Raw genomic sequence first — 24,915 nt, forward strand, 5'->3', positions numbered from 1 at the left:
ACATTATTTATTTCTGGACACACACACACAGTGCATGTGGAGGCCAGAAGTCAAGCTCAGGTGCCATCCTCAGTCACTCCTCATCTTACGTTTTGAGGCAGGGTCTCTCACTGAACCTGGAGCTCACCGATTCGGCACCTCCTGTCCTCACCTCCCCAGTGCTCAGATTGTGGGTGCAAACAGGGTTGTGGAACCTCAACTCAAGTGCTCATGATGCCCTTAGCACCAACTGAGCCACCTCTCTAGCCCCAGAACTGCCAATTTAGAGACAGTTTATGGTCCAACAAGATTTCTATATCATATATTGATAAATTTCTGAGGCAAATCATAAAAAACAATGAAGTATTAAAATCTAAGAACTTCAGAAAGATATAAACAAATATTCTAAATAATCTCTCTAAATTCTTTAGAAAAGAAAGGAATTTTTTTTTTTTTTTGGTTTTTCGAGACAGGGTTTCTCTATGTAGCTTTGCACCTTTTCTGGAACTCCCTCTGTAGCCCAGGCTGGACTCGAACTCACAGAGCTCTGCCTGCCTAAGTGCTGGGATTAAAGGCGTGTGCCACCACTGTCCAGAGAAAGGGAATTTTTAAAGCTCTATATATTCTAAAGGCATTCATAAACTATTGACAACTTGGAGATGACATGGTACTCTATCTCCTAGACTGGTGAGACATGTCAACCAGAGTATGAGAAACGAGCAAAGACTGAAACCACGGCTAAGACTCCTCCAGCAGCACCATGGCCTCTTAAGATCCTGAGTGCTTACCTGGTGACATCCAGTGCTTTCTGAACTTTCGCTTGCACAGATCCAAGTAAGTCCGCTCCCATTTTCTTAAGTAACTGTGTGAGGAGGACGAAAAGCCAGTCTTGCAAGTCATCCTTATGAATGATTATAAAATCCACGAGGGTCTCCAAAAACATACTGAAAACCTGCACGAAGAGAAAACCAAGCACATCACAGCCTGCATTCAGGATCTCCTCCACAGCCCGCCCGCCCGCGCACAGTGCACATGCCCGCCCGCGCTGGCCTAACCCAGTCTTGTCACATGGGTTAACAATGTTTGCTGCTCTCATCATCAGAGACCAATGCACAGCGGAATACGGGGGTGGGGGTAGGGGGTGGGGTAGGAGGTGGGGGTAGAGGGTGGGGTAGGGGGTGGCTGACACTTACTCTCTGTTGTGAATTCCACCGCACACCAGGCCATGCAACAAAACAAATTCCATGTTAGTCCACAGCAAAGGAATACCAGTTTCATGCAGTTTCCTTTAAGAATTCTGAAAAAGCTACAAACTGATAAAATACTCTCTTCTCCCTCAATATAAACCTGTAACTGTCAGTACAAAGAGAAATAAACTTTTTAGAGTTTAATCCTGCAGGGTTTTCTGAGAGAGAAGAAAGACAGAGAGAGGCGGGTGGTGGTGGTGTTTTGTTCTGATTTTAGTCTAGTCTGACTCAATCCCTATCGTTCAACACACATTATTACAGGATGTTACGGGGCAGAAGCCCTACTCATGTTTCTGTAACGGCTGACTTTTGTCAAGCAATTTGACGTGCGCCCGTTTCAGACATTATCAAGGGGTTATCGGGGGAGCCACTGACAACTCCTATCAATTCGCATGCCACTGTGTAGTTACTGCTGCTACCTGAGGTAAACAGTGCACAGTGGAGTATGCCCTAAGCCTGTCTCAGGGAAGTGAGTGGCACTGGACTTCCCAACCCTGGTGCCGTGCTGGGACACCCACCCCACACCTCCTCAAGTCTATCACAGTAACTATTCACCACCAGGGGTCTCAAGCAACAGCTCAGGAAAAAAAAAAGTCAGTGAGTCCTGAGAGGTGGGATTCCTAGCTTGGCTCAGGTGGCTAATAAATATGAACTAAACTGAGACCTCCAACTCACTGGACAAGAGCCTTCTGATCGAAACAAATTTCCTTCTTTATCCTCACATTCTGCTTCTGAATCAGCAATCTAGAGGTAACGGGTAACAGAAAGTTCATCAATGTGAAGCCATCTAACATATTTAATATCCCTTATGGTATAACTCTTAACAGTTATAGCAGGCTTATGCTTTAGATTGTATTGTTCTTAATATCGCCATAGAGGACAATCTTGATGATCCGATCTGTGGGTATCTATGTGGCCTTTAAACTCAGCCTCTGGGGGATTTTAAAATTAACACTTTCGATGTTGTCCTATCTGGAAAGCCTTCGCAGACAGGCTTCCCAGTTGATAGAGTGAAAGCTGTTAGGAGTAAAGAGGAGGAGACGTGCCCGGTGCTCCCGTGAGTGCCTCCAAGGCAAGGGGCTTGTCGGGTTTTCCATTTCCCTACCTCAAGGCAGGAATTCAGGAAATGCTGAATTACTGGGTAGAGGGGTGAATGGATGTAGAGGGTGGGTACATGGACGAATAGATGGATAGGTGGATGGATGAACGGGGGGCTGAGTGGGTAGATGGATGGATAGATGGATGGTAGATGGATGGACATGTGGATGGATGAACAGATAGGCAGGATAGAAGGATGGATGGGTGAATGGATGAACAGATGGGTGGGGGAACATTTGGATAGATAGGTGGGTGGATGGATATTTACTACTTCAAGGACAAGTCCTATGAGGACGCAAGGATAAGAAAGAATAAAGAAAAGCAGGTTGCTGGACTGTGGCTACCACAGGCTTTTTTCTCCCAGCATGACTTGGAAGAGACCATCTTTACTGGGAAACTGTAGTGCAACCCTGTGCACTCATGTCCACACTCCAGTATCCACCTGGTGTTCACCCAACTCCATCTTGTCAGCATTTCTCCATTTTCTCACTCTCTCGACATCAACAGCCCTTACTGGCTTCTTCCCGAACAACGGTATTTACTTCAAATACTGTTAGAGCCAAGGAACTCTGGGAAAGAGGCCCCTTCAGCACCACCCCTGGAGAGGACTTTGATCCACCCTCTAGATGGCTTCTCCTCAGCAGCCCTCAAGCTTGGTGTCCACTGTCTACCCGAAGGCAGGGTACCACCTAGGATCGGGAACAGCCAGATTCCATGGGGGAAATAACTGAACTTGGTTTTCCAATAAAGGCAATAAATAAATACTTCCATTTTTCTATCTTATCCTATGAATACAAATTCTACATGATACCAAGGCAATCATTCACACTCTCCCACTGCTGTAACATTTTAAAATGTACTAGATTGTATTCTAGAACCTAGCACACTGTTTGGCTGAAAGGAGACAGACAAAAATGCTTGCTGACTGAACAAAAGCTTCTCGCTGATTCCTTTTATGACACTCCGTACTTGAGGCACATTCATTTTGAAACTGATGGTCATGTAAGTTCCCAAGAACTGCACTTAGGAAGATGTTAATGAAGACTATTGGGGAATTCTCTCTCAGTCCTGGGGTGTAGCACACAGTTCACACAGGCATGCAGACGGAATATACATGAGGCCTGGTTACCTTGCTGTGAGGGTCAGCAAACATTCGGGTGAAAATCTCACACAATCTCTTCAATTCTACTCGACTAGAGGAGAAAAATGGAAACAAATGAGTTTAAAATGTAGTATCACCACGCAGCTAGTTATGGCTTTGCTTTAGAAACCCTTTACCTAATCTTTAGTGATTTAACAACAACAACAAAACCCATCTCAAGTGAATTATCTAATCTAATTCGTGATGAAATTGAGTCTAAGGGCCAGTCTCAGACTCACTGTAAGATGAGGAAACAGGTTTGACTGCCGTCTGCTCACTGCCACCCTGAGGTGGACAGATGTGAGCCAAGTCCCCTTACTTGAGCCCAGGTCTGTTTTCACCCGCCAGGCTAACTATTTATGTACGTGTGCACATGCACGTGTGTGAAGGTCACAGACAGCCCGCGGGAGTCAAGTCTCTCCTCCTACCACGTGGCAGGGGTCCACGGACTGAACTCAGGTTGCCAGGCTCAGCAGTGAGTACCCTGCCCACTGATCCATCTCACTGGACCACAGACTTGCACTCTTAACACGTACAATGGCACCTTTGTGCCTTCTCTTTCGGCTGGGCACTGAGGATAAGCCTATGCCACAGGGCTGAGGGGAGTACAAGACAACAGTTAACCCTGGTGCCAAAAAAAGCCGCAGTGCACACTGGTGCCTTCTGCCTTTTCTCACAACTTTTCAGCATAACTGAGGCCCCCTTTCACATCAAGGTGGGGAAGAAGAGTTCTTCTTTTCCGTCACCCTGGGACAATCCACCTCCTTCACACATATCTGAGACACAGATGCCTCAAAGATCCTTCAGTAACCTAGATCAGTGCTAGCAGGTTCACAAGGACCATTTGGGTATACCTAGTAAATACAGAGAATCCAGAAAGTGGACTAGTCAACAAGACCAATCAGCTTCCAGAACAACCCCGACAAAGCACATTTGTGCTGTGGTTGACCAATCACAAGGTGCCTGTGTTCCAGAAGCTTGTGACAGAATCTCCCCCATCATCTGCATGGACAGAAGGGGCTAAGGGAAGCAAGGCTGTGCGGAGGCAGACTGGACCACCAACAGTTCATGAACCACATGGAGCCGGAATGGTCTTCTACCCACAGCCACAAACTTATTCAGGCTCACAATTTTTTCTTAAAAAACAAAAACAAAAACCACAAACACCTGCCCTTCTCTGCAGCAATGCTCAGAAGTTGTAATACAGTGTGTTTCATGGCTTCCACACTCTTCACTCACATCTGCTTAGCAGGTTGGCCTTAAAACCAAGGACGTATTAGCAGGCCTGATTAGTGAACAGAATTTATCATCCTTTTTGCTTTCCTTTTATTTTGGGGAGGGGTGGAGTCAGGATCTTGCTCAGTAGTCCAGACTGGCCCAAAACTAACAGATTCACAAGCGCTGAGATTACAGGCACAGACTACCCATACCTAACTAGCTTTCTATTATTTCATGAGTTATAAGATAATGCCATGCCAGTGGCAGCTTAGATGTGATGAAATGTGACATAAATGCATACTTTTTTGGTATATGTAATACCTGCTTATTTAAAACCTTCATGAAATATCAAAGGAAGGTACAAGAAATCATCACTGTTAAGCTAATGTGCTGCTGCTGTTGGGGAGGGCTCTGTGTCATCCAGGGCTCGCTCGGCACACACGAGTGGTATGACTTTACAGACACGACATGTTATCCTGGAGCCTGGGGAGGAGTAAGCCCTAGCAATGTGCAGCTGCTTTCTGTACCTGACCCCTCAGGAGCATCATCTGATGGACAGAGTGCACCTTACGGCAACCAAATGTTTTAGCAGCCTAACAGATTGCAGAGAATTTTCTAGATGTCCAAGCATCTGCGTGGCAGGCACTATGTCTTCCCATTGTTAGCACCCAGTGACTAGAACTTTGCAAGGAGTCTGGCCTCCCTCAAAGCCCTGGGGAGTCTAACAGGGTACTGGGATACAGCTCGTGGCAGAGTGTCTTGATCTCACCTCAGTGTTCTTTGGCTCTTCAGTAAGTTCTGCAGGCCCAGGAGCCCCTCCTTCCTCTCCGACCAGTTGGAACTGGCGCAGTGGTTGAGAACTTCCGCCACGTCCTCAGTCTGCCGCAGATAGTGAGGAATGCCACCGTTCCGGGAGCCATACGAGCGCTCAGAGCACACACTGGAGGCGTCACTGTTGGCGTCATCGTCAGAGTACATCCCATAGGGCTCGTACCTCCTCCTCACAGGCTTCTTCTGCACGGTCCCATGAGGGGCGGGGTGAGGAAGAAGTGGAAGGTGAGCCTTTCAGGAGTCATTTACTAAAAACTACAGCGCAGAACTCAATGTAAAAAGACACACACGCACACACTTCCTATGCTTACAGATCAGGGAACTGTCAAGGTAGTGACAGAAGTGACATGGCGCACATCTTGGTGAGGGAGAGAGGATTTGCTGTCCTGTAGAAAGTGCGTGCGTGCGTGCGTGCGTGCGTGAGTGCGTGCGTGCGTGCGTGTGTGTGTGTGTGTGTGTGTGTGTGTGTGTGTGTGTATGGGTGGCAGGGGGATCTTCAGAAAGATGGTCTCGGGTTCCGAACCTGGCATCACTGTTGGCACCATGTCATTGTCGGCCTCTGTGACTCCTCGCAGGGAGGGGAACCACTACACCCGCCTCAGCAGACGACTGCGAGGGCTCAATGGAACGCTGAAGGATAAAGGACTCACACACTGCAGACGTGTGCACATGCTCAGCCCTCCAGAGCCCAGAGCAATCTACCTCAAGCACGGTCTGTGGGTGCCGCGGCGTGAACAATCACACTTGCTTTTAAGAAGTGTGCAGTTGAAATGTCAGTGGTGGAAGTATTCTGTGCAGAAGGGCCTCATACTGCGTGAGTCACTTTAGGTAATAACATCACTTGCTTTCATAATGCAAATAGGCTTTCTTAAAAAGATTTATTTATTTTTATGTATACAGTGTTCTGTCTGCACATATCCCTGCAAGCCAGAAGAGGGCACCAGATCTCATTACAGATGGTTGTGAGCCACCATGTGGGTGCTGGGAATTGAACTCAGGACCTTTGGAAGAGCAGCCAGTGTTCTTACTTAACCTCTGGGCCATCTCTCCAGCCTAATAGGCTTCTTTTTAAGCAGACTACAGCAGTCTCTTTATTCCTCTCTCACATGCTGAATATAAGACAGTGTGTTAAACCGTATACAGTACAACAGTATGATAAGGTTGGCACGTACAGTGTTTCCTAAAGGCAGTTACTGACTCTAGCCACACAGACTGTTCTAATTGTAGTTTTAAGTTTCAAATTATGTTAATTATTTTGAATACCAGCTTCCTCACGACTGTACTGCCTCCTGTTCCAACAAAATTATTCATAGCATTCCCTTTTTACCTTTGAAAATTTTTGATTTAGATAATAAACCATATGATTTACACTTACATATAAGCCAGATTCCTAAAATAAGAAAAAAGGTTGGTTGGCAGACCTATTCATGAAATTATGATAAAACAGACACAAACTGAGTTAATAAAATGAAACACAAAAAGGAGAGGGAGAGTGACAGTAAAAAAAACAAGAAAAACAAAACACAGAAGTATGTGAAAGGTGACCGACGCCATCACAAGACAGCAAACCACAATGCTTACCAGAAACACGCGAGACCAGAATTTCTAACTACAGCTACTACATTTTGTGCTGCTTTCAACTAAATTCTAAAAGAAATACACTTGCAACAGAAAAAAAGTCGTAAACAAAAGTGAAAGCACGGGTACCTTGCTCCTGGCGTCTCCTAACAGCTGTAGGCAGGAAAGGATTGGAGGACGGGAAAAAGCATAGAGAATTATGTCAGAAGCGCATGTGGGGATTGTTCTGGCAACAAAAGTGTAGAGCAAACATCTCTTAGCAAACCAAAACACGGGTAGGCAAGCGGTTTGTCTGAGGAGATGGCAGCAGACTGCTTTCCAAATGGCGTTTCCTAGTCCTGCACCTCTCCCCGGCTCTCTGGTTCATGGCAGAATTCTCTCAGAGACTCCACATACGTCTCTAAGTCAACGTTCATCCAGTATTTGTTCCTATGAGATCGTCTGCCGACCCCAGGGGCTTCCATTCTATAGGCAAGGATTCCCTACCATTCCGGCACTTCCCCTTCAGAAGCAGGTCACTCGGAGACCAGACAGAGTGGACAACCGAGCGAGGGAGGCAGGGACAGAACGGGCCTGGGGCTCAGAGGACGCTCACGTCACTCAGCAGAGGTCTGAACTCTCCAGCCCCACTTTGCCTCCTAGACTTTGCACATGGTCCCTTATGTGGGCTTTAAACAGCTCAGAAAATCTGCCTGAACTGGAGTCCCTCTTAGTAGAGGGTTCAGCTCCATTGTTCCCAGGCTCCTGACCACCACTTCCTATAGGATCTCTGCATATATAAAAGGCAGATTCAGAATGCTCTGACTTGGAAAAAGAAAGCCTCACCGGATTCTGTTCCAGCTCTCGACTCTCAGGTTAAAGCCATGGTTCGAGCAATACTGCACACTCTAGTACCTGCCAGAAAAAGGTCCTTCTGTGCTTAGGCTGATGGACGGAGCTGGCCAGGCTGGCTGCCTACCCAGGAAAGCCTTCTGACAGCGGTCAACAGCTTGCTCACAGATACGCATTACAGAAAGCACCTGACTGAGCAAGACCAAACAAGGCAGAGAAGCGAGGGGATGGAAGCGGGCTTCACGGTAGCCACGGGCCACAAAGCGATGGTCAGGTGGCAGGGGCTGAATCCAAACCCTTAGACTGGGAAGGAAGACTGTTGTGTGGGTGCTCTTTTCCTAACAAGAGGATAACTCTTAGAACAGCAGAGGGCAGAACCATGAGACCATTCTGAAGACCTATTTCAGATGCCGAGCACTTGAAGTGGGGGTGGGAGGCTGTTCCTACCAGCTGAGAGGCAAGCTCACCACAGGCTGACCTCACAGAAGGTTTGCTGTGCCACAGACTGAAGCAGACATGAGCACTTGACTTTTTTTTCAAGTATAATAATGTATTCTGCGAAAATTCCCTCCACTAGTGCTTTAGATATTTAGAGACCAAATCTTAATATTTAGGAAAATTTTCGTGTGTGTGTGTGTGTGTGTGTGTGTGTGTGTGTGTGTGTGTCAGGGGCACCGGTTGAACCTGAGGTACCATTCTTCAAGATGCTGTTTACCTTGTCTTTGAGACAGGACCTCACTCATTCCTGAGCTCATGGACTCAGCTCTGCTGGCTGGCCAGCAAGCCCAAGACACGAGCCCGTCCCCATCTCTGATGCAGTGATGACAGGGACGTCCCCATTTCTGATGCAGTGATGACAGGGACGCACCACCACACACAGCGTTCGGGATGGTTCTGGGGACAACGCTCAGGTCCTGGTGCTCGCACCACAGGTACATCAGTGACTGAGCCACCCCTACCCCAGGCCACTCTAAGAAAATACAGAGTTGATCCGTTTTTAGGGGTGGGGCAATCCCCCAGGTCAGAACCACGTAACAGAGTAAACACGACTGTCGGGTCTCAAACGCCATCGTCTGCTGTTAGGATTGCGTGTGCGGGCTGTGCTGGCAAAGCTCCTAAAGCACCGGAGGCAAGAGGATGAAACCGGGAAATACTGTGGGAAAAGAAGCTATGGCAGACACAACACCAGGGGTGGCTCGATGACATGTGGGAAGGCCAATGTCATTGCAGTCTCCTGAGTGCCAAGGAGCATGCACGGGTCAGGTTCTCAATGCTGCTACTTCCTGGGAGGCTGACTTCACTATGTGTTGTAAAATGGTAAAAGAGTGAGAAAGAAAAATAATAGACTTTACAGAACTTTTTCCTCTTTTTCTCATGTGTATACGTGAGGTGTGTGGGCATGTCAATGCGTGTGCGTGTGCGTGTGCGTGTCTGTGTGTGCGCATGTGTATTCAGAGGATGTGGAGGGTCTTCCTTGCTCACTATGTTACTCAGTTGAGGCATGGTCTCTCACTAAAACCCACAGGCTGCTAATGTAACCTAGCCGGCAAGCTTGCTCAGAGGATGCCACTCTGCCTCTGGAATGCTGGGATTATAGGCAGGCCACCCCTGAGCCTGGTACCCACGTGGGGCCTGAGATCTGAACTCTGCTCCTCACCTTTCCATGTGCTTTAGTCGTGGAGTCGTTACCCCTGCCCTACTCACAGCCCTTCTGAGGCGTACAAGATGACTCAGTCACCCGATCTTAGGCAATGAGGTGTCAAGACAGAAAAGGATGTGTGATCAGCTGTGAGCCAGCCCATCCCCCCTGAGCCTCTTACCAGCGCGTCGGCCACGGCGGCTTCCAGGTCTGTGCTGGTGCTCAACACTCGCATGGCATTCACGGAACCAGGGATCCTTCCCGACTGGCCCAGCCCAAACCGATCTATTCAAAAACAAAAGCAGGACCCATGTCAGTCGACTCACATCTTCTCAGTTCTCTGCCAGGGTTCCTGCCTCCTCCCACTACAGACAGAAAGACACGAAACTCTCTGGCCGCTGTGAACGGCACTGGACGGGCCTGCCAGTGGTAGGGCTGAGGTATTCACATCCAACACTCATGAGTCACAGCGAGTGCTTTCCCTGTTCATTTGTTCGTTTAAGTGGAGCCTGTTCGGGGCATTTTATCACTGAAAAGGCTTGGGGCAGAAGATAGGAGAACTTATGGAAGGGAGCAGGGCTCTGGGTTGAATCTGGGTTAAATCCATTAGCTTTCCTTCTAGAGGCAAGTGCCCTTGATGTCTGCCTAACTTAAGCAAGTTTCATGGTTTGGGGAATAATATCTAAGGCAAAGTGATGGAAAAAGTTAAAATTTAAAATAAATTATTAAATTGATCTTGGTACAAATTTTCCTTAGTGTTATTATTATTTAAAGATCAACTTACTCAAATTATCTAATAATCACCATAAAAATCTAGTGCCTTCTTTTCAGAACATTAATCATTTACACATCTTCCATTTAAATTTTACTTGAGTTCCTTTAAGGATTTTTGAATGATAAACTTTATATAGATACGACAGAAGGAATCCAAAAACTTAGATAAATGTTAGCAATTCAAGCAATTATTCTAAATTTCTTTTTAAAAGCTACTTTAATTTATTTGTGTGTATGTGTGAGAGTGTATGCCACACGTGTGCCAAGAGGCCAGAAAAGGGCTCCGGATGCCCTGAGCTGGAAGTAAAGGCACGTGTGAGCGGCGTAACATGGGTACCGCAACTCAATGTGGGTTCTCTGGAGAAGCAGTGAGCGCTCTCACGCCCGAGCACCTCTCCAGCCTCCTAGGGTGTCTTCATCAGGTAAATGAAGACTTACTTCTTAAAGTCCCACTGAGTCAGCGAACCAGCTTAGAAAGTGCTGGAGATTAAAACCACAGCAGGACAAAGTTCCTAGACGTTAGACATTCCGGGAGGGCTCATCATCTACTGATGAAAAGTTTACTCATTAAAATCCTAATACATAGAAACCTTTAGAAGACAAACATGTTAAGATAAAAAAAATGTTTTTCCTGCATTAATAAACACTGTTTGGACAAGGAAAAAATAAACCTCTGCCGTAGTCACACTTTAGCAATACAGCATTTGGAATAAGATATGGTATTTATTTTTATAGGAATTGATCTTTCTTTTGAAATTACATTTTAATTTATTTTTTATTCTGTGGGGAGGGGCTATGATCCTCATATGGAAGTCAGAGGACAACTTGCATGAGTCAGTTCTCTTTTTCCTTTGTGGGTCCCAGGTATCCAATTCAGGTTGTCAGGTTCGGCAGTGTGCCTTTACCTGCTGACCCATCTGGGCCCTGGGAATTTCTTATGAAATGATATATTTAAGCATTTGGACAGGGAATAAGACACCATCTACAAAATTAGTGAACTTTAAAAATGAAGCATTATTTGGCTTTTTTAAAATATCACCTTCTACCACCACAGGCAGGGAAAAATAATTTACACACCGCTGGTCAAAAGACTCATACACAGTCACAAATTTTTTAATAAAGAAACAAAAATTGTATGTTATACTATCCCCTTTTTTAATGCACTTGCTGATGATTACAAATGTCATCTTATTCCATTAGGTTTTGGTGGTGAGTTATTGTTGCTTATGAACTACAAAGACCACGCACGGTCAACTCATACCTACATATGTACGCTTATTTGTTAGAATGTGAAGCAGGGGTAGAATTAAGAGTTATATGCATGCTACTTTGTAAGTAATTTTGGTTCAGGTCTTTTTTTTTTCCATTAAAAAAGGGTAGATAGCAGGGGATTTATGAGTAAGGAAATGAGTAATTCAGTTAAAAGCCATTTAAAAGTTACCCAGCATAAACATAAAGTCTTAAAAACAAACAGAAATTAAAAAACAAAACAAAAAACACAAGTAGATTTCATGCCAGCAATTCTTATTCCAGGGATTGGATCTTTTCAGACAGAAAATTAAAACTTTTTAAGAATAAAGCAAGGATTCAGTGCTCCCCAGATGCATATAGCTTTGCCCCACACAGCAACGGTTGGTCATCGGATAAAGTAGACACTGTGACCTGTGGATCTGAAGGGGACATGCTTGTGTAGATCTAAGCAGAACGACAGAGGTTTTGTTTTCACCAGGCAAAACCCTGTTGCCCATCCTCACTGTTCCAACATGATAAAGCTCTTTTCCAAGGGATGGACACAGAGGACTGTGCCCTTGGCCTGGCCCCTAATCCTTAAGGGAACACATTCAATCAGAGCCTACATGGTGAAAACATGTAGCTGGCTTCGTTTAGAAGAAAGAATGCAAGGGCAAGTAACTTGATAAACGGGTGAGCATTGGCGCCATTAACGGCATGTGACTTAGTAGAGCATGCTGACTCCATTGAGAAACTAGCCATTAGGGGTTGTTAGTGTGTGAACAGGACGCCAGTTAAGGAGGCATACGGATGCATCTGTAGACATTCACTCTACTCCTGTGGCCAGTGAGTTCTGGGTAAGTGGAGCCGAGGCAGGTTTGGAGTTCACAGGCAGTGAGACTAACCTCTTGCCTCTTCATGGCCTGGATCCTGACCCTGCTCTTCTGTAAAGCTTTTGGGGCGTTGTCTGTACCTTCCTGTGTGTGAGACTCTGTATGTTATCTACCACTGGAGGTGTGTGGAACTGGTGCCTGACACTAACACACTAACTTAGCGTCTGACAGGACACTGCAGTGAGACTGCGGGATGACATCACCCCCTTCCCCACGGGAGGCCTAGTGGCACCTGCATAGGGCTGTTCTTTTCCTGGGAAGGGGTGTGAGGAAGGAGGAAGTACTTCCCTGATTTTTGTTTTGATGTAAATATGAACGCTAGAGAAACAATGCCAAACAGGCGACCAAGCATCAAGCCTATGAACAGAACCATAAACATTCAACAACTGAAAAAAAGAAAGCACAGGAGGGAGGGTGGACATGAGGTGCACATGCCGAGCGAGCGAGCGAGGGGGCGCTGGCTGACAGGATGACAGCGGAGGCTGACAGACACGGTGGGGACGGATGGGAAGCCGAGTCATGCAGTTAGCACTTGTTCACCTGACTGCCCAACAGATTCAGCAGTGGAGAGAGCGCTAGTGGACCTGGAATGACGTCGAGAGGCTGCAGGTAAAAGGAACGGCAACACCCACAGGGTTAACACACAAGTACCAGAGGAAGTGCGGGGCTGCTACCACCAAGGCCGCGTTTCTCATGACGAAATGGTGCTGGGTATGAATGGACAGCAGGACGGGCCCCCACAGTGCATGGTGGCCACTGGCCTCACACAGCTCTTACACACACAGGCAGGACAGAGGCACTCGTTACAGTGCTTCATACTAAAGACGCACTGACGGACTCAGACTCCAGGTTTAATTCACACCACGAAGCTTCCATCAGCCATTACAGAAATAAGCCACATGAAGAACACCAGGAGTCAGAGCACTGTCTGAACCCAGGGCGGACAGCAGAGGATGGATCATTAACTCAGCTCACGAGATGGGTCACTGGTATGTGATGCATATGCCACCATGCACCAAAAACAAAAGCAGAGAGGTTCATAATGTTATCTCAACAGAAGTTCACGGACCACCAGGGGGCTCAACAACTGCATTCTGCCCAGTGGAAAGGCCTGGTGTCTACTGCACAGCTACCCTAGTTATCCATGCACTTGTTGGACTGTTCAGCATCCATGGGCAGTGAGTGAGTGTAGACGCCTTCCCTGGAGACACAGTGCAGGAGTCCGTGTGAGCACTGGTTCAGAAACACAAACAGCAGGCCTGGTTTGCCCACAGCTGGCTGTGGCCCTTGGTGATACACTAACCCTCTGTTTCTCTTGGTTTCTTCATCTCTAAAGTGGTGTTAGTCACAGCACCTACCTCTGGTTTGTCATGGAGTGTTAACGGGGACACACCCACTGCCAGCACACAGCAGCACTGGTGACAGTGTTAGCATTCAGGGTAGCAGTGAAGGTCAGAGGAAACTTACATTTAGAATAATATTTTATGAATACGTATTTGTAATATGTTTACAAATCCATCAACCTGATGAAATAGATGTTAAATTCCATCCTTGTGAAGACAGTAACTTTGAGAAATAACATGGAATAAGAAGTTGGTCTGAAATGCTGATGTCACAGGTCCATATAACATTCAGCTACTCATGTATTGAAAACAATAGAAGATACCTGTTGCCTTTCATTGCTCTGGAAAAGTCATGGTGTTATACATTGAATGCTCACGTTTAACAAAATCACAGAGGTGAAACCCTTTACCCCCCTCTATTATTCTGCACACATTAAAACTCATACATTTATTCACAAAGCATCAAAACCTCCAACCTTAAATGTAATTTTATTTCTAAGCTCATGCCACTTTATAAAATATATACCCTGAAGTAGATGTGATATTTAGAAGAAAATATTACCTGGTCAAGCAATACAAATTTTAGCAGCTTGAAATAAAAAAAGGGAAAATGCTCTTTTCGGAGGATTCACACACAAAACATTGAGGCGAGGGGTCTAGAACAAGACTTACCACTTTCTTAGATAAGGAAGCTGGTCATGGTTCCCTTAGACCAGAGTGAACTGCATAGTTCTTATCTACCACATGAGCGCTCTATCTTGAAGCTTACATTGAAAATGGATTTAAGCAATTAAGATACTTGATCTGTCCGTAGGTTTCTCAAAATGTATTTCTTTGGTTTGAACACAGTACTCTATAGAACGTGTGCTTTGCAATGACTCCTCTGTTGAATCCCCAAGTGAACACCCAGCAGTGGAATCCATGGAGGACTCCCCTGTGTCAAACAAAGTCTGACTTGATTAGCAGCAGAGTTCAAGTCTGTAATTTTGCTTTGCATTAAGACTATTGAGAGGCTTCAACACAGTGTTACAAACTTAAAAACAGCAGGTACAACTGGCAACTGTCCACAGCTTCCACGCCTGTAGATTCTGAATAGACTTTGTCATTAGTCCCTAAAGAACACAGCACAACAACCATTTATGTAGTACTTACATTGTGTTTCGTATTATAAATAATCAGCAGTGGTTTGAATGTACAAGCAGTGGGGTGTGGGAAGCATAGGCTGTTTAAACTCCAGCATTTAGAATTCTAGAATGGACTTGAGCATCTGCAGGCAGCCCTGGAACCAACCCTCTGTGGAGGCAGAGAGCGTTCTGCATTCACTGAGGAACAGTTTCCTTCCTTCCTTCCTTCCTTCCTTCCTTCCTTCCTTCCTTCCTTCCTTCCTTCCTTCCTTCCTTCCTTCTCCTAATGCAGTCTGGTCATGTAAGTTTACTCAAAGGGTAACTGGTGGGAAGTGATCATGGAGACAAGAAAAAGGAGGCAATCAGGGATATGTAGCAAGCTCCCACAGGACAGCCACTTTCTGGGACGCCTCTCTGAATCCTCTGGTCCTAACTCTAAACCTGGAAACCAACACTTCAGTAAAATCTCTTGAGCCCTTTTCTGTGTCTTACCCAGTAAGGACCTCACTAAACCTCATGGTTAAGCAATATGAGAGACACTCACCAGAACTGCTTTTGAACAAGGCAGGCTGGGAGCCGAAATCACCCCTGGCTCCACAGCTTCAATGTCTGATTGTAAGATCAGGCTTGGAGGCTGATGATAAGGGTGCTAGTCACTCAGTGTGCCAGCTGATGCTTCAAATGGTGTCCTTTGTTATCCCTCTGGACACAAGTTTGGGGGCCAGATTTAACCCACGGAGGTAAAAGGCATGGTCTAAAAATTCAGCTAGAGGCATTTCCAACTGCCCCGACCACAACAGGAGCCAGCGGCTGATGGAACCAGAGTTCATTGGGAGCCGCAGCTTCTGCCTTGGCAGCAGCAACTGCACACGGCAACATTTTGAGATGTCACCAACACAGTTAAGCACCTCTGTTTATCCAAGGAGCAAAAACTGATGGAATCAATCAATTGCTCAGGGTTCAGTCTAGATACCAAGAATTCAGCCCTCCTTGTCTGATCCACAACTGTGTGTCAGACTTCAAGGCTGGGTCCACAGACAGTGTAAAATGTCAGCCGTAAGAAAAACGCTGACCTGCTTCTAACATACAAAATCATCCACAGACTGAGCTGCTTACTCGTGTTAACAGGTTGTGAGGAAGGTCAGATAGTAAGCCAAGGCATACAGGTGTACAGCCTGAATTGAAAAGGAAAAATCGCCAGTTCAGCAAGGGGTTAAACATGAGTAGGACCACTGCTGCTATCTTAAGATTCAACTCCAAGGCGTGTGGGTGCTGCGGCACACCTGACCTGTGCTGGCAAAGCTGCCTGACAGAGGGACAGAAGGAAGGCTGACCACCTAGGGAAGGAGCCACTGGAGTAAGACGACTGTCCACAAGGCCTTTGGTATCCGTCGTCAGAGGCTCCACCTCCACCTCAGTTACTGACACTGGAGAAAAACAAGGCATCAGAAGAGGTGTCTGGCATCAGCAGGAGAGAGACATAGAGAGAGACTTGATCTACTACTGTCTCTCTCAGAGCGACATTTACAGAGCGAAAAGATCAGCTGACTAATCACAGTCAAAAGAAAAAAAGCACAGCCTGCTGAAGCCCCTGCTTCACTGGGAACTGGGATCATTTCAGGTCTGGGACTAATACAAGATTACTTCCGTTCTTATGTCCATTAAGAGTAAAATATACCCCGGATGGCACGGCACATGCCAAACAAGTGAAAAATAACCATTGAAGGAGAAGAAGCCTTTCATTAGTGTGTGGATGGACACCTCGGGGAATTGACAGTCTGTACTAAACATGCACTATGTCCACTTTCGAGGAAGGCAGGGCTATTAAAACTAAAACCCATTTAACTTTCGAAACACGGTCTGATTATACTTTTGTCCTTCCTCTGAATAATATATATTGGGCTTGGGGGCGTGGCTCAGAGCTTAGCATCCTGGAAGCCTGAGGCCCTGGTTCCATCCTCTTTAGGAAAAAATCAAGGTAAACCAGAAATTTGATGACTAAGTGCGAATTCACGTGAAGCCATTCACTTCAGCTAAGTTTTGCCTTATGTTAGACACTCCCACGGGAATGGGCTTGCCCAGTGACGGGGTGGCCACAAACGGCCATGGCAGACTGAAATGGGGTTTGTTTCCTCTAATGTGTGAAAACTGGTAGTTGCTGAAGTTTATGCATGCAGAGGGGACCACAAGGGTGACTAAGGAAGAGGGAAGAGAGAAGGAAGACAGGATCACAGGGCAGCAGAGGGAAGCGGTCATTCCACCCAGCAGTGTCTGCAGAAGCACCGGGAGACCCTGCGCAGCGCCTGTGGGTACTCACCGAGTGGAGCGAAGCCCCGAGCAGGGCTTGTATCGCGGCTGCTCTCACGGCTGGTATCGCGGCTGCACCCCTGACTCATGCTGGGTCGGGGGATACGGCTGCTCCGTGCTAGCGTGCAGCATGAGGGGTTTCAGAGAAGGTGAACAAATTTAATGAAGACAGAAAAACTCACAAGCATCAGTCACATTTGCTTAAATGTAATCATGACATTGTCTATGCTGGGAAGTATGGGCCACCTGCCCATGATGAGGTCTTATTGACAGGACGGTCTAGATAAATTCAACTGTGCTCTGTCCCTCAGAAGGCTGTGGATTTAAACAAGGAAGTGAAATTACACTTAAATGTGAGAAATGAAATCTTCCCAAACGGCAGCCTGGCATCAAATATAGTGAGATTTAAGCATGTCAGAAACAATGAACGTCTGTGGCTTTAGCAGACATCTTGACAAGAGCTCTGGATATGAAAGCTGTTTTCACGGCACTTGGTCCTCCAAAAGACCATTTAATATGGATGAATAATAGGAATAAAGGCTCCGGTCTTGAAGTCTACAAACTTCTCTAAGGAAAAGAAGATGGCTCTTGACATCCTTGTCAAGATGGAGATGTCACGCACATAAGCCAACCATCTAAACCAACAGATGTGAAATCAGGATTGGCTGCTTATTATCGTCTGATCTCTACAGCAAGAAAATCTCAGTATTGGGGCAAGAAGATTCCTCTACTGGCCTTGGAATAGTATTTTATAGCTGTCTCTGGACAGGTTATTATTGAAACATTAGATTGTTAGACAAAGTCGTACAATAGTCTAAGGTCTAATAATATCTTGGCTGTGAAGCTCAGGAAGACTATGATACCCGTGCTTCTCGATTTGAGGAAACAGAAATAAAGTACTGGTAAACACTCTTCAGAAATACTGAGTACAGGGTAAGTGCAGAGGAATGCCTACCATCACAGCTGGAGAGACATCACATCTTCAGAGGTCTAGAGCTCCTAGACTAGGTAGGAATGATCCTTGAGGCTTTGGAAACTAGTGAGCTGATTCTCTGATGTAAAAACAAGCATATCTTCTATGTCACAATGAACACAGCCGAGTATTTCAGAGCAAAGACTTAAAACTGAAACAAGAACATCTCACTAACCGGAATCACGAAACCATCCAACAAAGAAGGTACAAGTGAGAAATGGAGCCACTTAGTGTGTGCCCAACAGCTCTGTGCCGGGGTGGAACCTGACCCCAAGAGCTTGTAAGTGATGTCCAGACACTCGTCAATCTACAGAAAGGGAAGGCGAGGCAAGGATATAATCTGAATGATCCACCCCAAAGGCCTCACTAGAAACTTCTTCATTTGGACAGAATGACACAGGATCACCGAGGTTTGCACTCGCAGTACTGGTGACTGTTTAATCAGCGACTCCTGCTAACATTCTGAATAGGTCATATCAGGAGAGCCACGCTGTACCAATCAACACACAGGAGCTTCCTCAAGTGTAGACAGCAGGGCTGCTTATCTTTAGAGACTACTGTACCAGAGCCACAAAGTGACCCACAGAGCTCCCAGCTGCCTCACTGGTCCAGCTACTTGGTCTCCCTGGTTCTCACCTGCCCCACAGGAAAATGAGGAAGGAAAAGAATCACCTCACTTATATGAGAAGGGAACGGGAGACAGTGCACACACACACTTCAGAGTTTGCCAAACATCATCCACGGAAATCCCGGCTCTTTCTACTGTCTGTTTCAAAACAGGCAGCTCAAGAAGTCCTCATGGATTTTCATATAAGTGCATGCTCAGTCTTTTCCAGTTCATAGAGATGCGAAAGAAATGGAAATCCATGCTCTCTCTGGAGTAGGTCTGCTTTATGAAGGCAATAAAGACCACAGGAAGAGCGAGAAGCTGCGATATGAAATAATGCCCACACAAACTGCTTGATAAACCATCCACGCTCATGGGCTCCTGTATGATATGGCATACAGAAAAAGAATTCTGACTATTATTTTGTCAGAAATTTGTCCACAACTGCCCCAAATCTCATTAAAGTACATTTGGTGGTAAGAGTGGTATTTCAAATGTTGGGTAATTTAACCCACGAGAGAAAAAACAGACACTTCCAACATTAGTTCCAAGACTAATCTACAGAAAGATCTGGAATAAGCACAGAAAATTAATTTTATAGACTAAGTGGTCAAAACTCATTCATATAATCTCCATCCATCTATCTGTTCACCGACCCACCCATCCACCCACCTACTTACTTACCTACTTACTTCTCTACCTATCTACCTGGAATAGAAAGGCAGCTTGTCTTGTTAAGTGCCCAAACAAACACCCTAGAAGAGACAATGGGCATGGGGGAGGTGTAAGAGGAACAGGCAAAAAAAACCCTTGGTCTTCCTAACAGCAGCCACTCTAGAAAACTCTTGACTTTTCACCTACATGAAATGCTGGCAGGTCTTGGATTAAAGGCGTGCGCCACCGCCGCCACCGCCGCCACCACCCGGCAAGATATTTAAAATTATACCACACAATGTAGGTTGCAAAAATGTTAAACGGTTTTCTAGTCTTTTGAAAAGATGCACACCAGAAGCCACCTGGAGGCAACTGCTAACAGTCACTAGTGATGCTGGCTATTTCCATGGCCTCACGTCTGCAAAGTCTTTGAAAGTGGGACAACTTATGGATGTGCTTCCCTAACTGTTTGGGGGAGCTTATGGGGGTGGGGAGGGAAGGGGGAGGAGGAGAGAGAGTGAGCGAGAGTGAGTGAGAGAGAGAGAGAGAGAGAGAGAGAGACAGACAGACAGACAGACAGTCAGTCAGTCAGTCTCTGGAGAGGGAGACCAAGCAGGGCTTTGTTTCTTGGCTGCCAGTTCCGTGCTTTTTTCTCAGTAAGTCTTAAATGGCAGCTGAGTGTGATAGACGGTGCCTCAGCTCCGGGAGGCTGAGGAAAGACTCCTGGCAACTAGGCCACCTTGAACTACAGCTACAGTACTAGGCCAACCTGAGCTACAGGATGAAACCCTGTCTCAAAGACAAAATGAAGAGTTCCACAACAGGAGCCCTGGCATTATTTCTGTAACAAGAAACTTGAAAATGTGGTTAAATGTATTTAAAACAAAAGAAGATAATTTGTAGATCTCACTAGAATTGGCTTTCTGTCTTTAGTTGTGTGTGTGTGTGTGTGTGTGTGTGTGTGTGTGTGTAAGAAGATGCGGATGACGGCACCTGTGCAGAGGTCAGTTCCCAGCACCTCATTTCTGCCCCAGTCCCGCACCCGGGAGCTCGCGGACGCTCCTTTCTTCCTCCCACCTTGGAGCAGGAGTGCCAGGATCACAAAGGTGTGCCACCACATCTGGCCTTCTATGCGGGCTCCGGTGACCACACTTATGTCACTGGGTTTGGGAGGCTGGCAGCTTTACCCACAGAACCATCTCCCTGGCCTATTATTAGCTTTTAATGTAAATTCTAAGCCCAGTTTAGCAGCCATTAAAACTGTGTAAGTTTTAACTGAGTTAAGTGGTTTAGTGATTTTAGGAAACATTCTTAAAACATGTTACACCTCTTCTGAATATCTGTATTTAAAACTGCTAAGCAGTAAACCAAATGATCAGACACACAAATACATATCTAGTGTAAACTCAATGATCACAGTAAACAATCTATTACTGAAAAATGCTAGCACCTACCACCTTATAAATGGTAAGTGTAAAGATACACTTTGTTCATATGTATCTTTATACGTGTGTTCTCATAATGTGCAGAAATAAAACACTTTCAATCGGAACTTCATGTGTGATCTTAAAATTCCAGTACAACTTATCTACTTCATAAGCACCAAGGAAATATCTTCCTTCAAAGTAATACTTTAGACAGACATGGTAATACAATCCCAGCACCTGGGAGACAGAGGTAGGCAGGTCTCTGAGTTCTAGGCTAGCCTGGCTACATAAGACCCTCTCTCTCTCAAATAAATAAATAAATAAATAAAAGACAAGAAAAACCCTCACCTTCAAATATGAGCTCTTTGGAAGGAAACAAACTCCTTTACTGCTGTTTCATGATACTGACCTTCAAAGCTCAGAACATGTTCCTTTTCTACTATACACATGAACCATCGGAGTAAAGACTGGAGCAGCAGGTCCTAGAACTACACGAGATTACTGAAATTATGTTATTCCCTAATTTCTAGCAGAATGTAAAAGGTTGCTTGGTGGCTGATTGTCCACTGGACAGGATGTGTCACCAAGAAGACATACCTTTGGGCATGTTTGTAAGGGTGCTTCTAGACAGAGTAAGCTGAGCTGGGAGGACCCATCTCATGGGCTGGGGTCCTGGACTAAATAAAAAGGTGAGCTGAGCACCAGCATCCATGTCTCAGATTCCTGACTGTGGGTGCCACGTGACCAGCTGCTCATATTCCCACCACAGGCCTTCCAACAAGATGGGCTACCCCCTGGAACTGTGGTCCAAAATAAGCTCCCCACCTAAGGGCCGCTGTCAGGCTTCTTTCTTCACAGCCAGAAAAGTAACTGAAGCGAGTAGTGCTCCTGATAAACAATGTCCTAAACGGAAGAGACGATTTTAGATGGCAGAGTGGAATGCACTGCACATACAACTTACAGAAGCTTCAGGAACCAACAACGGAACAGACAGCTGAAGAGTCACACCTAGAGTTAAAAAAAAATGTCTTCCAAACCAAACCTGAGCCAAATGCAGATGAGTTTCAGTAGCGGATGAGACAATTCAGACCTTCATCTTGGAAATTTGAGTTCAAATCAAATCTTACCCACTCCTTATGACCTGGCCCTGGCTGAGCCCTACCGGTCACCGCCCTTGACTGCCAGCCACCCCGCATGGCTAACAGTCCTTCTTGCCCAGCCGCCTCTGGACCTGCTTCTCTTTTCCCTGTACTTCAAAGCAGGACCTATTCCAGGACACCTGTCACCAGAAGATCTAGAAGGTCAAGTGCACCAAGCTAAGAGTCCCCTTTCTAACGGGCCCTGAGCACCTGCCACAGCACACCATGCAGTTTTATCTGCCCCCACCCCTTCCCAATAGATTAGAAGGGTCTGGAACTGAGAAGCTAAATTTACTTCATTTATCTTCTAATTCTTAGGTCTAAAAAAAGAGTATACAGTAAACATTCAAGTGAAAAAACCGTTGAGAAGAATCAATGGATATGAACACTAAGCCAACAAGAAAAGCTAAAGGAACAGTCCTTTCATTTCACAGTAATAAATCTGTACTTAATGAAGCAGACAGATAATAAAAGTAGATGTGGCAATAAATAATTTTTTGGTATTGTATCTTGAAAGATTTTCACATTAGAAGGGAACATATGAGTCAGAATGTATCATGTCTGTAAGGTACCGAGACCCATATGTGTTATAAAGAAACTGAACAGCACTCAAGTGAGTACTTACACCATCTCTAGCTTTCACGTTTCAACAAAATTATGTCAAAAGTATATATATTCTTTTACTGTAAGTTTTACCAATTAGGTTAGCAATCAAAATAAAAATAGGGGCCTTGAAATGCTTTTGAAAATTAATATTTGTTAGTGACTACAATAAATCACTGAAAGGAAACTGAAGAGCCACAGTGCTTCTACATAGGAAAGGCTCTCTTCCTTCCAACTCCAGCGCCTGCAAATGATGAATTCCCACCCCATCAGACGGAAGCAGAAGTTCCACACGTTTGTGAGGTCTGATGAAATCTCAGTGCAATCTGTACAGCGTAGCACACTAAGCAAAGGCCTGTTTTTAAGTACAGCTGCCGTCGAGTTCAAAGGCAGAGCTCCCGCTGTCATAACCAAGACAACAGCCATGCTGGGCGTGAGGTTTCAAGTCTTGGAGAATCCTTACCTAATCCTATCCGGTTAGGACTTGTTTCTCGGCTGCATCCCTGACTCCTGGGGATTTTGCTCCGTTTTTCTGAAGACAGTGTTACAGGTGGTCCTCTTGAGGAACCCCCAGCAAGTCCGCCATAGCCACTGCCCAGCAGCTTCCCGGGGGAACTCGACCGGCTGCCAGCTAAGAGGGAAACAAAATGGTGGTAAAAGGTCAACAGAAAGCAGATGACAATTCACGGCAACTAAAGAAACAAGTTTTCACACACGAATTGGATGAGACATTAAATTCAATATAAAACAGCATTTTAGTTGGCAACACTGTTTTTTACTATCCCAAACTAACATCCCTGCTCAGAAGACCCATGAGCAACCCTGCAAGTGGAGCCGGAGCTCCTAACAGAAAAGCTGACAGTGACGAGGCCCCTGCACCACAGCGCAGCTCTGTACATGGCCGGAGACCCTGCAAACACTCCCCCGCTAACCACGCCGGAGACCCCTGCAAACACTCCCCCGCTAACCACACTCACAACCCCAAAGAGCTGATTGCCTAGAAATTAAGTATAATCACTGGAGAAACAGAAATATGAATACAACCAAACTTCTTAGACATCTACCAGTGCTGAAATGGATGTGGCTGGACACCACTCATTTATTAAGACAGGAAGTTTTCGGTCTACTTATTTTTCCCATCTGGAGATTGAGCCTTGTGCTAGCCAAGCACTCTACTACTGACTTATACCCCACCCCCAGGCCGTGAACTGATAAAATAAATAAATGAAACGAGACTATATACCGCTCATAAGAACCAAGTAACACACTTAAATCAAGCAAAAAACCTAAAAGCACAAACACTGGTAAAAGGATAACTGGCCACAAAGATAATAAATACAAACTCCAAACAACATAGCTTTGAAATACTAAACAGGCAAAGGACAAGATTATAGGGAGAAATGGGAAAGTCATAACTATTAAAAGACCCTATAGAAAGCCTAGCAAGCCTCAGGGACAGGGACAGAGCCAGCAATCCAAACTTCGTGTGCACGGAGTATTTGATGACAAGCACACACAGACAACCATGACTCACAACGACAACCCATCTGTTAGCAATAGGTCACATATACAACCAGTCCCGCCTGCATTCTCCCGTGATGCTGTGGCCACAAACTCAGTTTGTGTAACTATACTCAACTGCCTAATATTTTATAATGTGCGACTTCACATGCAAACTGTGGATATCCTAAAACACCTTTCCCCCCCCCATTTTAACACCCATATTTTATAAATATGAGCTGTGTACTAAGCCTCAAAACAAATCTCAAAAAAAAAAATCTGAATTAAAAAAAAAAAAAAAAAAAAGGAAACCACATGGGCCATAATCCCTGAAAAATATGCAATAAAACCAGAGACCAAAAGTAAATAATGGGACTGCTAATATTTATTAATAGCTAAATATGGGACAGAATTCTCTCAGAGAAAACAGCAACATTTTACTTAACAGATTATCTCCCTAAGTAGAGAAGGCAGTAAAATTTTAAAACATAAAATATAAATTATTATGCTGTAGAACAGAATGACCTTTAAGGAAAAAAAATAAATAAACCAAACAAAACTCTATTGAAACAACACTTACTTACAAATTACTCTTTCTTATAAAGATTTAAAAATGTATTTTATAATATGCCTCAAAATTATACCTCATACATTTAAACTATCATCATTCAAATGAGTCACTTGGCTGGCTACACAAGAAAATTAATACCCAGTAATGATTAAACTAGCCACAATTTGGAAGAAAAGTCATCATAGAAGTCAGTGATGCGGGCTGGAGA

At 45.3% G+C, this 24,915-nt stretch overlaps 1 protein-coding gene across 50 annotated transcripts in view; it reads right to left on the reverse strand.

The window, feature by feature from the left end:
* Positions 1-24,915, reverse strand: part of Clasp1 (cytoplasmic linker associated protein 1) — a 233,127-nt gene that overhangs the window by 59,717 nt on the left and 148,495 nt on the right. For 6 of the 50 annotated variants that reach the window (XM_037211493.1, XM_037211488.1, XM_037211485.1 and 3 more), the window contains 10 exons: positions 23,100-23,267; positions 17,244-17,351; positions 13,000-13,062; positions 9,744-9,847; positions 7,222-7,245; positions 5,453-5,697; positions 3,454-3,517; positions 1,902-1,970; positions 1,305-1,307; positions 768-931 (listed from right to left, as the gene is read on the reverse strand). In XM_037211493.1, the coding sequence (XP_037067388.1) occupies positions 768-931; positions 1,305-1,307; positions 1,902-1,970; positions 3,454-3,517; positions 5,453-5,697; positions 7,222-7,245; positions 9,744-9,847; positions 13,000-13,062; positions 17,244-17,351; positions 23,100-23,267 (1,012 nt within the window). Of the gene's footprint in view, positions 1-767; positions 932-1,304; positions 1,308-1,901; positions 1,971-2,814; positions 2,818-3,453; positions 3,518-5,452; positions 5,698-7,221; positions 7,246-9,743; positions 9,848-12,999; positions 13,063-17,243; positions 17,352-23,099; positions 23,268-24,915 lie in introns of all 50 variants that reach the window. The other 44 variants (XM_037211513.1, XM_037211499.1, XM_037211509.1 and 41 more) reach the window with 16 other exon arrangements.

Source organism: Peromyscus leucopus, chromosome 15 (assembly GCF_004664715.2).
Source record: "Peromyscus leucopus breed LL Stock chromosome 15, UCI_PerLeu_2.1, whole genome shotgun sequence".
In the NCBI taxonomy this organism is placed as follows: domain Eukaryota; kingdom Metazoa; phylum Chordata; class Mammalia; order Rodentia; family Cricetidae; genus Peromyscus; species Peromyscus leucopus.